At 43.1% G+C, this 16,130-nt stretch overlaps 1 protein-coding gene across 2 annotated transcripts in view; it reads right to left on the bottom strand.

Annotated features, from left to right (window-relative positions):
* STK40 (serine/threonine kinase 40) overlaps positions 1 to 14,785 on the bottom strand; it is a 55,638-nt gene extending 40,853 nt beyond the window's left edge. The window contains exon 1 of one of the 2 annotated variants that reach the window (XM_036746289.1): positions 14,766 to 14,785. In XM_036746289.1, the coding sequence (XP_036602184.1) occupies positions 14,766 to 14,784 (19 nt within the window). In that variant the 5' untranslated portion in view covers position 14,785. Of the gene's footprint in view, positions 1 to 12,315; positions 12,453 to 14,765 lie in introns of those variants that run through there. The other variant, XM_036746290.1, reaches the window with a different exon arrangement.
* Positions 14,786 to 16,130: the final 1,345 nt, after the last annotated feature.

Raw genomic sequence — 16,130 nt, 5'->3', positions numbered from 1 at the left:
AGAAGTCAAGGAGATGAATAGAATCTTAGAAAAGTTAGATATGATATCCTGCCAGAGAAAACTGAATTGGAATAGAAAGGAGTATATACCTTTTTCTCAACTGTACATGGCATCTTCACAAAAACTGATCATGTATTAGGACATAAAAACCTCACAACCAAATACAGAAAAGCAGAAATATTACACACACCGTTTCAGACCATAATGCAATAAAAATTACATTTAATAAAGGGTTGTGGAAGCATAGATTAAGTTAGTTGAAGCACTGGCCCTGGAGTCAGGAGGACCTGAGTTCAAATCTGACCTCAGATACCTGACACACTTACTAGCTGTGTGACCTTGGGCAAGTCACTTAACCCCAACTGCCCTGCCCCCCTCCAAAAAAAAATGTAAAAGTTAGTTGAAAACGAAATAATCTAATCCTGAAGAATAAGTCGGTCAAAGAACAAATCAAAGCAACAACCCATAATTCATTAAAGAGAATGACAACAATGAGACAATATTTCAAAATTTATGGGATGCAGCCACAGCAATACTTAAGGGAAAATGTATATCTCTAAATGAGTACATCAATAAAAGACAGAAAGAGCAGATCAATGAATCGAGCATTAGAAAAACTAGGAAACCAACAAATTAAAAATCCCCAAGTAAACGCCAAAATGGAAATCCTGAAAATCAAAGAAGAGATTAATAAAATCTAAAGTAAAAGAGCCATTGAACTAATAAATAAAACAAGGAGTTGATTTTATGGGAACAAATAGTTATAAATCATTGGTTAATGTGATTTTCAAAAAGAAGAAAACCAAATTACTAGTATCAAAAATGAAAAGGGTGAATGCACCACCACTGTAAAGGAAATTAAACCAATTCAATTATTAGGAGTTATTTTGCCCAATTACATGCCAGTAAAACAGACAATCTAAATGAAATGGATGAATATTTACAAAAAGATAAACTGCCCAGATTAACAGAAGAGGAAACAGAATACTTGAATAATGCTATCTTAGAAATAGAAATAGAACAAGACATCAATGAGCTCCCTCAGAAAAATTCCCGGGACCAGATAGATTTACAAGTGACTTTTACCAAATATTTAAGGAATAATTAATCCCAAAACTATACAAACTATTTGAAAAAACAGGTAAAGAAGGAGTCCTATCAAATTCCTTTTATGACACAAATACAGTTTTGATACGTAAACCAGGTGGAGCAAAGACAGAGAAAGAAAACTATAGCCCAATTTCCTTAGTGAATATCAGTGCAAAAATTTTAAATAATAGTAGGTAAGGAGGTTACAACAACATGTCACAAAGCTCATACACTATGACCATGTGAGATTTATATGAGAATGCAAGGCTGGTTTGGTATTAGGAAAACTATTAGCATAATTGACCATATCAATAACAAAAACAACAAAATCATATGATTATATCAAAAGATGCAAAAAAAGCCTCTGACAAAATATAACATCCATTCCTATTAAAAACACTAGAAAGCATAGGAATCAAGGGAGCCTTTCTTAAAGTGACTGGTACCTATCTAAAACCAAGAACAAGCATTATCTATAATGGCGATAAACATAAAGCCTTCACAATAAGATCAGGGGTGAAGCAAAAGGATGCCCATTATTACCACGATTATTCAATATTGTATTAGAAATGCTAGCTATAGCAAGAAGACAAGAAAAAGAAACTGAAGGAATAAAAATAGGCAAGAAGGAAACAAAACTAGAACTGTTTGCAGATGATGTATTGGTACACTTGAAGAACCCTAGAGAATCAACTAAAAAACTAGCTGAAACGATGAACAACTTTAGCAAAGTTGCATGATACAAAATAAACCCACATAAATCATCAGTATTTTTATATATGACTAACAAAACCTAGAAGAGGAAGAGATAAAAAGAAAGCTTCCATTTAAAGTAGTTGCAGACAATATAAAATACTTGGGACTCTACCTGCCAAGAGAAACCCAGGGACTATAAATGAACATAATTTCACACAAATTAAGACAGATCTAAACAACTGGAGAAATGTTAACTGCTCATAGGTAGGCTGAGCCAATATAAAAACACTGATAATTCTGCCTAAGTTAATTTACTTATGCAGTGCCATGCCAATCAAACTACCAAAGATTATTTTATGTAAGACAGAAAAAAATAACAAATTCATCTGGGAAAACAGAAGGTCAAGAATAGCAAGAGAATCAATGAAAATAACATGAAGGAAAGTGGCCTAGAAGTACCAGATTTCAAACTATATTACAAAGCGGTAATCATCAAAATAATCTGGTGCTGGGTAAGAAAATAGAGTGGTGGATCAATGGAATAGATTAGGTACACAGTAAATAGTAATAAAGGACCGCAGTAATCTAGTGTTTGATAAACCTAAAGATCCAAGCTTTTGGGATAAGAACTCACCTTATGACCAAAATTGCTGGAAAAACTGGAAAGCAGTTTGGCAGAAATTAGGCATAGACCATTATTTCATACTGTATATCAAAATAAAATCAAAATGGATAAATGATTTAGACATAAAGGGTGATATCATAAGTAAATCAGGGGAGGATGGAAAAATGTACCTGTCAGATCTATGGATAAGGGAAGCGTATATGACAAAATACAAGATAGAGAGGATCACAGAAAGCAAAATGGATAATTTTGATAACATGAAACTGAAAAGCTTTTGCACAAACAAAACTTATGCAACCAAAATTAGAAGGGAAAGTGGGAAAAAAAATTTGACAGGAAGTTTCTTTGATAAAGGACTCATTCCTCAAATATATAGGAAATGGAGCCAATTTTATAAAAATAGTAAGAGCCATTCACTAGTTGATAAATGATCAAAGGATATGAACAGGCAGTTTTCAGATGGAGAAAACAAAGCTATGAATAATCACATGAAAAAATGTTCTAAATCACTACTGATAAGAGAAATGCAAATTAAAACAACTCTGAGGTACCACCTCACACCTATCAGACTGGCTAACATGACAGCAAAGGAAAATGACAAAATGCTAGAGGGGATGTCTAAAAATTGGGACATTAATGTACTACTGGTCAATGCAAACTAGTCCAACCATTCTGGAGAACAATTTGGAACTATGTCCAAAGGGCTATAAAACTGCATACACACTGATCCAGCAATAGTACTACTGGATCTGTATCCTAAAGAGATCAAAGAAAAGGGAAAAGGACCTGTTTTTACAAAAATATTTATAGCAGCTCTTTTTGTGGTGGTAAAGAATTGGAAATCGAGGATGCTCATCAATTGGGGAACGACTGAACAAGTTGCAGTATATGACTGTGATAGAATACTACTACGCTATAAGAAATGATGAGCAGGATGCTTTCAGGAAAAAATCTGGGAAGATCTATATAAACTGATGCAAAGTGAAGTGAGCAGAATCAAGAGAACACTGTACACAGTAATAGCAATATTGAAAAGATGATCAATTGGGAAAAACTTAGGTACTCTGACCAAGACAATTCCAAAAGACCCATGACGAAAAATATTCACCTCCACAGAGAGAAATGATGAATACAGACTGAAGCATCTTTTTTACTTTCTCTGTTTTTTTATCTTTTTCTTCTGCAACATGGCTAATATGATATCATGTAGTATATGATGGCACATGTATATCTGACAGAAAATTGCTTGCCCTTCTCAAGGAGGGAGAGAATTTGGAACTCAAAATGTTAAGAAAAGAATGTTAAAATTTTTTTACATGTTATTGGGCAATATTTAATGAAACAAATTTTTTAAAATATATAAAAAAAGAACCATTCCCCTACCACCACAACCCCCTTCCCCACCCCCCTGCTGCAACCTTGACAAAGACGAGCATGGTTTTTCAAAAAGTTCTCCAAAAGCAGAAGCAGATTACTTTAAAATTAACAGTCAATGACTGTGGAACATTGCCCATACTGTCAGACATGGTTTAATGTGTTGGTTACTTTTGCTGAAATTCTTTTCTTTTTTCTTTTAAAATCTTTGTATAAGGGATAGCTGGAAGAGGGTTGGTGGGGAGGGAGGTATACTAGAAAATGAATGTGAGGTAAAAAGGCATCAGGAATACATTAATAATTAATGAGCATATGGGGGAAGGGGCAAGAAAGGGAAGAATGAGAAAAGGTAGAATGGTAGATGAGTAGAAAGGTAGAAGAATCAAAACTTCCACTTAGGCTCTTGATCCCTCAACTGGAACCACCATCCCACAAAGGAATAATAATACATCTAATCCAGCATCCCCAGACACAGTTTTTTTTATAACCTTCCCCAATGCATATCTTTAGGAAAGCTCAAGGCTTAACTTGGGAGGCAGAAGATCCAGTCACTGTCTGTGGAGGCTGGCCAAATCAATTTCTCTTTATTCTGGCTTATTTGTGAAGTGTTACAACACTTTAATTGACAACACACCAAGTTGCCTACCCACCCATTTCTCAAACCCTCTTATCAGGTCAGGCTTTGGACAATCCACTTCCTTCCACTTATATTGGAAGAGCTTCGTCTTAACTGTCCCTCTCTGCCACCCTGCAGCACAGTCAAACTGCTCTCCCAAGCCTTTGCACTGGTGGCTCCCCTATGCCTGGAATCCAATTCCTATTACCCAATGCTTCAGACTCTCTTCTTTTAAGGCACAGCTCAAGCCTTCTACCCATAGTTTCCTGATGTCCCCCAGTATTTATTCTCTATTCTCTACACATGTACTTGTCTCCCCATTTGAATGTAAGCTCCTTAAAATTCGAATCGTTTCGTTCTTTGTATTTGTATCCCTAATAGAGGCAGAATTGTTTATTCTTTGTATCTGTATCCCTAACACAGAGCAAGGCACATTAAAAGGGCAGTTAGTGGCCAAAAAACTTGTGGGAAGACAAAGAAGAGAGATGCTGGATCCTCTTTCCTGAAAAGTGGTATGAGGAAGGCTGGAAAATAATGAGGAGGACTAGACATGATTCTGGTCAGGAGCAGCTTGGGCTTTGTTACAGTGTCTATAGCAACAAAAGGCTCTGAAAGCAAACGTCAAATTCAATTCAGATGAGATGAAGTCAGACAACGTTCATTAGCTGTCCTTGGCAGGATGGAATTAAACATAAAATTTCACACCTTTGACAACTGACAATATACTTCATTTTCCGAAGTTTCAGCAGCTGTTGTGCAGAGAGAGAAGGAGCTCTGCATCAATATTGGGGGGAGGGGGGAAGAGGAAGCAAAGGCTTCCTGGCCCACTTGGCAAAGCCCCTGCAGGGAGTACTTCATTACAAGGCAAGGTAACCTGTTTAAACAGGTTGGCTCCAGCCATTAGGTCTCAAGAAGAGCCATTTCATATACATTCTAGCTGGTTAGCTACCAGAGACATGACTTCTCCCCCCTACCAAGAGGTTCCAGAGGTCAAACAAGGTCTACCAACCACAAATGCTGAGAACGGCAAGGGCACTGAGGGGCCACTTCAGGGAAGCTGTGGATTGCAACACAGCCTGAAGTGTCACTGGGACAGCACAGCCTCTAACTTCTTATGCTCACGGCACTGAGAACCATTTGTTCAACTACAGAATTAAAATCGGCGTAACAACTCCCTGGAATACTCACAACTTTTCTAGAAAAGAGCTCACCTCTGACTCATCAGTCTTCAGAAGCCAGTCAAATCCCAGGATTCCCCAAACTGTTGACACATAACTAACTTCTAGCTCAGGACCAAGGGACATTCGGGCACAGCGAGCTGCCAGACTGCTAGGTGGTCTAAGCTAGTGTATACCCTCCTTTCATTAGGTGGTTGTAGCTACAGGGGCTAAGGGCTGATTTACAGACAGCCATCAATCATCTACACTTTGCAAATGGCTTTAACTGAACAGGTGGAAAAGCCACAGCCTGGCTAAGGTTCAACTGTAGCAATCTCATACTTTCCTCACCTTCCAGACCAATTACAACAAAAAGTCATAAAAGCCCAACCTAAACTATGTACTTCAACTCCTATAACTAGTTAAATGTCACATACACAACTATGGGGTCTGCCCCCTGGAAGATTGCATATCACACTGGACGCTGTACCAAGGGCCTTAGAGAAGGTGCACTGGAGAGCAACGATCAAGCAGGCAAACTCTAGGACCACCCAGCCTCCCAAAAGAGGACCTCAGTGTAGAAAATCAAAGGCTAGGGGGGACAGGAAAAGAGGCCTCTGGTGGGGAGAGACTGAAGTCCAAAAACAAAACCACAAAAGGTCTGATTAGGGTCAACACAGACTTCACCAAGTTCTAGGGCACTACGATTAAGCCTGAAAGAGGTAGTTTAAGTTAAATAAACTTACCACAGAGGGTTTTCACTCATGAAACTGCCAAGAAGTTTTATAGGATGAAAACAGGAATAGCTTAAAAAGGGCATCTCAGAATGTTTGGGGGATAATCTAAAGTTCTAGAAGACAAGCATGACCTTCAAACCATCCTCTGACGTTTCTGTCAGGGAAAGAATCCTAACTTGGAATGGCTCCAGAGGGGACAGAACTGGGACTAAGGCTGCCAGGTATAGGGAAGTGGGTTTCTGGTCAATATAAGCAAGGATTCCTAACCATTATAGGTGTCTGCACCATGGGATGGGCTACCTTGTGGGATATCTCTCCTTTAAGAGGTATCCAGACAGAAGCATGATGACCATATTGTGGAGGGGATGTACACTTTAAGGAGAGGTATGCAGGGAGAAAAGTAGTAGAAAAAAGGGGCACAACAGAAAGACCTCTTGCTTGCAATCAGTAGACTGATGTGTTCAAATGCCAGCTGTCACCCATGCACCTTAAGAGGTCACAATCTCTCTGGGCCACAATTTCTTCATCTTTGAAATGAGGGAATGGAACTGGATGATCCCCAAAGTCTTTTCAAGCCCTAACATTCTAGGATTCCATGGATTGGACTAGGAGAGGCACCCAAATATCCCTTCCAGCTCGGTGACTCCTGAGGATGGTCACAAACTACATCCTAATAGCAAAGAGGGCCTAATGGCTTTGACTTCCTAAGGTCAACAAAGGCTACCAATTTGACTTTGAAGAGCTCACAGACTAATATGCCACTCCAACCTGACGTTGGAGAGCTCCTGACCCATTCCTCCTTGGAAGCATTTTTGCTTTTTGCTCACGATTCCTCTGTGATGTACCAAACATAGGTAGACAGAGAAAGACAGTAATTATTAAGGACTTTATCTATTTCAGGTCCTGTGCTTCTAAGTGCTGGGGATACAAATATGAGCTTGTTAAGCTGTCCCTGAGTTCAAGGACATCATAACCTAATGCGGGAAGACAATAGGAAAAGAGCTGGAACCAAAGGTGTTCCTAAAAAGTCCTTTGTCAAGCAATCCTGTTTAATTTATACTTCCTATAATTTTAGACACATTAAAAAATTGAGCTTCAAAGGGTAATGGCTTCTACCACTTAACTTTTAAGATTCTTTAAACTCACTATACCGGACAAGAGTTTTCAAAGTGTGGTCCAGGGAACCCTGGTGGTCTCTGAGACCTGTTAAGGTACCTGTGAGATCAAAACTAATCTCATAATAATACTAAGACATTTCAATTTCTAAATACTCTAAATATTGATAGATATAACCCAAACAAAATCTCCCTGGGGGTTTCTCATAATTCTTGAAAGTATAAAGGAAGAGGTCTTGGGGCCAAAAGGTTTGAGAACTGCCATATAAGGGAACTTCTTTGCTTTTTGTAAAGAAGCCTTTTGTAGTGTAACTAATCACTTCCAATCTTGTTGGAATTTTAGGTTTTCTCACATTAACTTTTCTCTAAAATATGTACACCAGTATAGAATCTTATTAACATCTGCAGATCCAACATTTAAAACAATTTATTTTCTGCTAGCAAAAGTCAATTGGCTAGCTATCTTCCTCAGGAGACATTTTAATGTCCTATCATGCCATATAATTTCAGCCCAATATGTTTACTGGAAAAAAAAATGAAAGCATTGACCTGAAATCTTTGCAGCCTATACTTAGAAAAATGTCCAATTTGGTCTCCTATGACTTTAGACTTGAAGGATTTTTTCCAATACAGCTCACTACCATCCACTCCATAATACCAATTAGCCCTTCGGTTTTAATCACTAAAGGTCAGAGAAGGAACATCCTTTCAGCTAAGCCTGGTTCCTTGAAAAGAAAGCATCTTTAATATCTACCAGGAGAAATTCAGGGGAAGTTCCTGAGAGGTGATGGATTCAACAATGCTTAAGAGACTGAGACATGTACAAAATGTTCCAAAAGTCTTAACTTCAGTAGCTTAAAGCTTGGATCAAGACTTTTGTGACACCCTGTATATTTTTGGACATGGCCAATGTAGAAATATGGTTTGCCTGACTATACCAGTCTGTACCAGGAGTTTGGGTTTTTCTGTCTTTCTGGGGGGGGCGGCGGCGGGGGGGCGGGGCGGGGTGTGAGTTGGGTGGGAAAAAGAGAAGGTGGATTTTCCTTGATGGGGAAAAAAAATTGCTCTTCTTATTCCTCATTTACTACAGTCTAGAGAAAATTTTATTGCAAAGGACACAGAGCTTACCTGAGGAGACCTATCTGACTTTTTTAGCATGATCTCTTATCTCTTTCACATAGTAACACCAAGGACAAAGGTGCAGAGAAACGGCACAGTTGAAATCAAGAGAGTTCCCCAGAAATTCCCAAGTACAGTTTTAATTCTGACCCCAAAGATGAAACCATGAATCTCTTAGCTAGAGGTGATATGGTTATTTCTGATGAAGACTATTCTGCATAGGCACAAAAGCCAATTTATCAAAGGTATATTGTATTCTGTATTAGGCGGATAGTGAGTAGCTCAGGATTCACAGAACTTGGGTTTTCCAGGATGGCTATCCTGGAGCCACTAACAAATGGTGACAAATTTCTGACCCAGTTTTTAGGCAGTGAATTAAGAAGAGAAACCTAATACTAGTAGCCCTTTCTAGGATTAGGCCCCTAGGGGTCCTTTAGAAAAGCTAACTTTTTGAGATTTCATTCTGCTAATGACCCTGGTCAGTTTGGCTGGCATTTGAAGGGGAGAGGGAGAAGTGGAGAGGAAGGGATTAAATTCGATAGCCAAAAAAGCTGCTTTTCTGGGACTTCCTCAGTCCAAAGAGCTGTTTCTAAATGAGGCATTTTGGGGTTGGGAAAGCTATGTTAAGAAATTTGAGCTTCTGGAAAATCCAGGAAGCTCACCTCCCTGCCTAAATGTATGCAATTGAATGGAGGAGCATGGGTAACCCTCATTCTCCCCATCCTGTTGTGTACATCTGACTTTCTCTGGGAAACCATTTAAAGACAACTGAATAAGTCCTAATGCTAGGGAACAATCTATAAATAACAGAAATAGTTACATGCACATTCAATCATTTAAAACTTTTGTTCCTACTTTTGTATTTTAATGCTTGTCAATAAAAATTAAAATAAAATTGTAAAAACTATTAGGGAAACCATCACTAGAGTTTAAAAGGGAGATAGGTTTTCTCAAAGACTTTGTAATCCATCCCCCAAAGCCAGCTACCCTGTATTTCAACTGCTGGTGTGGAACATGATTACTGGATCCAGTCTGCAGAATTCTGTATCTGGGGTCAGACAATATAGCACTTGCTTCCTTCCTAAGCCAATTCAGAAATGGGATTGAGGCTACTGGAAAGGTAAGTACATTAAAGAATCTGTAGATACTTTTCCCTCCGCCTTTTCCCCCATGCTTGCTTTGAAATCCACACTCTCTCAGGGGTTCCTGCTGTCCTATATAAGGTGCTACCTAAATTATCCATTTCCCTCCCAAAATGACTCTAAAATCAAAGTATTTTAGAACTTGAGTTCATCTAGTACAAACTCCCTTCCCCACTGAACCCCAGCCACTTTGCAAAAGAAACTGGGCCCCAGAGAGGAGGGACCACATGGTTCAGGAGAAAGAGCACTTGGTCTGGACTCAGGACTAGGATTCAAATCCACCCTCTGACCCTTCAGACTCTATCTGTGTGAGTCACCTTGGACAAGTCACTTAGCTTCCCGAGGCCCCTGTTTCCCCATCTCTAAAATGAAGGTGTCGGGCTAGATGGCTTGAGGTGTCTTCCACACTGAGATCTGTGATCCTGAGTGACTTGCTCATGGCTACAGAGAACCAGGACTAAAACCCACAGCTCCTGACTGTCCATGCTAGTGTTCTTTCCAATACCCCAGCCTGCTCTGAGTCAATTTCTCACAAACTTTGTTTTTAGAAAGAGTAAAATGAAACTATGAACATTAGATCCTTCAAGGCATTTTCTTCAGTTCAAAGGGACACCTTGAGTTGTCACTAATTGTATCAACTAATTATTGGGAGTTATTTCCTTAAGTCTGTATGGGGTTTAGCAACCACAAATACTGAAAAATGAAGCAAATCCTACATATCTGTTTCAGATCTAGCATTAACCAAATCCTTAAGAAAGCAACCTGGTAATCCAAATGTGCAGCTGTCCTAATTTCGGAGTTCAAAGACTCTATTCTGCCTAATCTGGGCTACCTCATCAGCTGCAGTGGGGGTCGGGTCAACTGAGATAATATTTGTAAAGTGCTTAGCACAGCACCTGGCTCTTCATAAGTGTTCCCTTCTCTAGCTCCCTCTTTAGTGCACTGAATTTAAGTAAGTAAATGCACACAGCTTACCTGCAATTTAACTAAATGGGAATTGTGGATGTAACTAGGCTTCTGCAAGTAAATCACTATTTGGGGTATATTTAGCCCCCTTTATTTCTCCTCTAGTCTAAGGGAAAGACTTTCCCATACTTTCAGATACAAAGTTAAAAAAAGTCAAGACCTTGGAAACGAAGCTTCCAAGGAATTTATGACCACTATTTAAAAGCAGAAAGTATTCCTCTTTATATACAATTATATTTCCTTATTTGAAGACCCGGACTTCCACAAATTTTGTGCTTCCTTATCTCTTGCAGAACTCTTAAGCCCAAAGGGAAACACACCCAGTAAGACTTTCTCTTCCTTCTTATAGGTTCTCCCAGAGAAGCACTCAATAGGAAATGCAACAATTTGGGGCTTTTTTTCCTAACTTAAAAGGGCAGCATGTAAACAGCTACAGTATTATTCTTTCTACTCAAGTAAAGGCCATTTCATTTAAGGACATTTAAACTACCTAGCTTATCAGTAGGTGGTGCCACTTCAAGTGGGACTGAGACGATCTAGCTCCAGCAACCAGGTGAAAGGTACAAACCTGAGAAGGCTAAGGCACCTAAAACGACCAATTGCCAGATCCAACACAGGAAGCCAGCCAGGTTGTGACAGTAAACCAGCATAGCTCAGACAAGCAAGTGGGAGGGAGGGCTCAGACTGAAAAGTGAATGCTGCAGAGGTCCCAGCCTCCTAGGGATGCAGCATGCCATGAAGGTCGGTCACTAGGTGGAAAAGAATGCGTGGCTCTTCAGGTGCCAAAAGAGTGTGGGTTTTCAACAGGACTCCCAGGAAACAGTCCCCTCCTACATGCTCTGCCCACCCCCCCACTTCCTTCCTAGGCGCTCACGATCAGAAGGGCACCCTGGGCCACCACCCGGCTGGCCTCATCTATCACCTGCGGGACAGCAAGGGAACTCAGAATCGTACGGGAGGGAGGGTCGGGTCACTCCTGCGCTCGGTCCTCGAGAGGCTGAGGGGGCTGCAAGGCACAGCAGCGCAGGAGACCTTCGAACAGGAGAGGCGAAATGCACCGGCACTGTTACCACCTCCCCTCCCCCGAGCTCCCCGGAGCTCCTCGGCAATCCCTAACAAATCCACCACCTCCGTCCATTCTCATTAATCACCCTTCCTGGATTCCCTCCCCACCCCCACCCCTATTCTGCCCAACCTGGTCATTCTAGCCCTAGCTCCTCTCCAGCATGTTCCCATCCTTCTCTCTACCAGCTCTCCTCTTCGGCAAAGTCTGGACCTCCAGGCTGCTCCTCGCCTCAACCAACCAACCAATCAAACAGCATTTATCAAGCTTCTACAAGGTGCCGGGTACTAGCCTAGGCTCAGGGAATACAAAGACAAAAAAGCAGTCCCTGCCCTCGAGGAGCTTCCATTCTAGAGGAGGAAACAACCAGTAACTAAACTCGGGGTCTATACAAGTCATACACCTTAGGGAAGCCCCCACTTCCACCCCCCAGGACAGACCCCTCCCCCACCCCACTCCCCGGCAGGTCCTCCACCGCCTCCTTCTACCAAGACTCCCCCCTGCCCCAGAGAGGATCCCTTTCGGAGCCCCCTTCATTCAGGTAAAGTCCCCCTCACTGCAGATCCCAGTTTGCTCAACCCCCCTTCGGTTTCCCCCACCCCCTAGCTCCGCTCACCTTCCCCCGGCGCTCAGCGCTCCTCGCCCATAGTCCGCGTCCCGGAGCCGGGGGCTGCTCGGCGCTCCGTCCCGGGGGGCTGGAGGCCGGAGGGCCGGGGGCGGGAGAGCCGCTCTACCGCCGCCGCCCAGCGCAGCCGCCCGAGCCGCCGCCGCAGCCGCCGCCGCCGCCGCCCGAGCCGCCGCCTCCCTCCATGGCTGCGGCGCCGCCACCTGACAACGGAAATGACGCACCGCCACCCCCACGACCCAGCCCCCCCCCCCCCCCCCCCAGCTCGGAGCTCCGCCTTTCTCTTCCAGGGAAGGGAGAGGGGGACGGCCTGCTGGCTCCCTATCCAGACCCCGGTCCAAAACCCCTCGAGTCGCTGATTGGCCTCTGGGGAGCGGCCATATTGGTGCAGGGCGGAAGCTACTAGACTTCAGGTCTGAGGGGCCGGGCCCTGACGGGGACTGGCTCTCGGTGGGGACGGGGCAGAAAGAAGAGCGGTGATTGGTGGCTGAGTAAGAGAGGGGGCGGGCCCAGCCGGTCCATCTCCTTCGGGGGTGAGGGCACGGAGACGGTGACGGCTTGGTCCCGCCCCTCACACCACCCCCGCCGGAATCCTTCCGAGCCCTGAATCACGCAGTCGCACCCACCTCCCGCCCCCTTCGGAAATCCGCTCTGACGGTTTGACAGTTACTCTGGGCTGCACGGCGCAAGGTGAGGGGGGGGGGGTCGACCCCGGGGAATACCGTATATTTCAGAAAAGCGGCCCGGCACCCCAGAATCCCATGTTAAGCTCTGGAAACGAGTTTTCTGAAGCCATGTGTTTATATTCCCTATCATTAATAATAGCTAACATTTATATAGCATTTACCATGTGCCAGGCACTGTGCTGAGCGCTCTACTATTATCTCATTGAGAACAACCCAGGGAGCCAGGGGCTATTATTGTCACCCCCATTTTATGGATGAGGAAACTGAGTCAAGCAAAGGTTAAGTGACTTGCTCAGGGTCGCACAGCTAGGAAGAGGCCAGACTCGACTCCAGGCCTAGGGCTCCAAGAGTTATTGTTTATTACTGAACATGATGACACCATTAATAATAACGACGATAATAGCCCCACATTTCTGAACACAAATCCGTGGTGGGTAGGGTAGACAGTACAAGGATTTAGATTGTGACCTCCTTGAGAGCAGGGGCTGTTTTTTGCTTTTTTGGTTTTCCCTAGTGCTTAGCAGTGCATGGCACATAGTAGGTGCTTCATAAATGTTTGCCAATTTGTTGACTTGATTTAACCAGCCCAGCTTTGGTCCTCCAAGCCATCAGAACGTCATGCTGCCTGAAAGTCCTAACCATAACAGGGTCGACATTCCCATTTGTGTTCTCTTCCTCTATTAGACTTTTTCAGTTTGTTTACCCAGACACGCCTGGCGCATGGTAATACTCATTCATTCATTCATTCATTCCTACCTCTGGTCCACCAGGCCACATCCTTCCATCCCATTCGTTCACTTGGCTACCCCCTTCCTAAAGTAGGAAAGCAGGAGGATGTAGGCTCAGAGGCCCCGGGTTTAGGTTTCTGCTCTGCTGTTGACCAGGTATGAGAGCTTAAGTCCCTTCTCTTTGGGCCTCAGTCTCCTTATCTGTAACATGGGAAACCTCTCTTTAAGGTGGATCCCTGACATCTGTAAGTCTGTAATCCTCTGATCTCTAAAGCCTCTTCCAACTCTAATATATATATATATAATATTTATACATATATGTATATATGCACATTATGTAATGTATATACACATATGTGCAAATATGTTTGTATTTATTGACTTTATATTCATGCTGTATATATTTGTGTATGTTCTTGTTGACTCCCCCATTAGAATAGAAAGCTTGTTTGGAGTATATTGTTTCATTCTTGGTACCTGTATCTCCGGTGCCTAGCCCAGTGCCTGGTTCATAGAACAGTTGCTTAATAAATCCCCATTCATGGGCTGATTCATCCTTCCCCACGTTCCCTCTACAGCAGGGATTATTAACCTTTTACTGTCATGGACCCATTAGATATTATTAGACACATTAGTCCATTAGACAGTGAGCTCCTTGAGGGCAGAGATTGCCTTTGTCAGTATTTAGCACAATGCCTGGCACATAGTAGGCATCTAATAAATGCTTGTTGACATGATCTGACCCCATCTGGCAGTCTGGTGAAGCCTATGGATCCCTCTTCAGAATGTTTTTAAATGCACAAAATAAAATACACAGGGTGATAAAGCAAACCAATTACACTGAAAGTTATCAAAATATTAAAAAAAAACCAAGCCAAGTTCCTGGACCCTAGGTTAAGAACCCCTGCTCTATGGAACCCCAGACTAACCTGAAGAGGAGAGGGCCTACTAAGAAGTCATCGAGTCTCTGGGGACAAGACCAGACAGTCTAATTCCCTCCCTTTCCCCCAGCTCTGACAAATTTCACCTGTTTCTACTGACTCCATAGGCAGGATCCTCTCAGTCACCTGTTCCCATGTCTCACGGCTCTGAGCTGTCTAACCTCAGTCCCTCCTGCTGCAGTTTCGGCAGCCTATTTCCCTTCTTGTGTCAGCAACCACACCCGCCATGAATCAGCTTCTTGCAGCAGCAGCAGATGGGGCCTTTAAAGAGATTGCATCATGCTAGGTGACTCATGCCCCTCTCTGGGCTTTGTTGTGCCTCCCAGAGCTAAGGATCTGCCAAACAGAGAAGCTGAGCCGCCTCGCCTGGCCACAACCCCCAATCTTCCTTCCCCACCTTATTCCTCCTCCAGGGAAAGCCCAGAGAGCTGTCGCCTGCAGGGGAGAAGTGGGAGGCTGAGTGCTGGCATATGGATTATGTGTGTGTCTCCCTTTCTATCTCTCTGTAGGGGTATTTCCATGTCTCTGTCTGAGTGTGTTAGGTTTTCACTGTCTCCTTGTCTAATGCTTGTGTGGCCAATTCTGTATGCCACAGTTTCTGAATGCCGCCTGTGGGCATGGGTATTTGTGTGACTGGGCACCCTCTGCGGGTATAAATCTTTTGTGGGATCCAGCCTCCCACTCAGCTGGCAGACAGCACTAAGTCCTGCTTCTGGACACTTCACAGGATTTGGAACTTAGCGGTCATCTAATCCATTTCACAAATGGGAAGATTAAGCTCAAGAGAGGGGAAAGGAAAGGGCCTGCTGGAGGCCAGAGTGGCAGAGCTAGGTCTAGGGCCTAGATCCTCTAAGCAACTTGGTCAGGTCTGGGTTGCATGGTCTCTAAGGACCTTTCTGAGATTCTGTAACCCTAAATGCAGCACTCTCTCCACTGTATCATCTTGCCTCCTCAATGGCCTCACCCCTTATCTTTTCTTTTGTTGCTATGTGTCCCAATCCTCACCCACAGCTAGGGGGTAGGAAGCTAGGGTAGTATGTCATGAAGACCAAAGGAAAGCAGCTCTTGCTCCTGGGAGAAAGCCCTAAAAACAAGCTTTTCTTCGCTTTCTTGAAGAAAAGTAGGCCAGGGGAAGAGCCATCCTGTGTGCATGTGTATGTATGTGTATATGTGTGTGTGCATGTGTGTGTTTTAGGAAGGGTTGGGAGTTGGGGGAGTGTAGCTCTGTAGTGTTTGTGTATGTGTGTGATTTGAACTCCTTCTCTACCACATTTCCATGGGAATGGCCCCCTCATCCCTCCCAGGCCTTACGCACGGTGCTGCTATAATACCACATTGACCTGGCTAAGAAATTCAGTTCTTTAGCAAGAGGGTTTGGGGAGTGCTCTTCTGTTGAAACAATTTCCTGCTTTCTGGCCATGTGAAGGTGTTCAAATAAGCCTCAGACACTG

The sequence above is a fragment of the Trichosurus vulpecula genome, chromosome 2, assembly GCF_011100635.1.
Source record: "Trichosurus vulpecula isolate mTriVul1 chromosome 2, mTriVul1.pri, whole genome shotgun sequence".
NCBI lineage: Eukaryota > Metazoa > Chordata > Mammalia > Diprotodontia > Phalangeridae > Trichosurus > Trichosurus vulpecula.
Note: the sequence above shows the minus strand (reverse complement) of the source record. Positions and strands in the feature narration are given on the sequence as shown.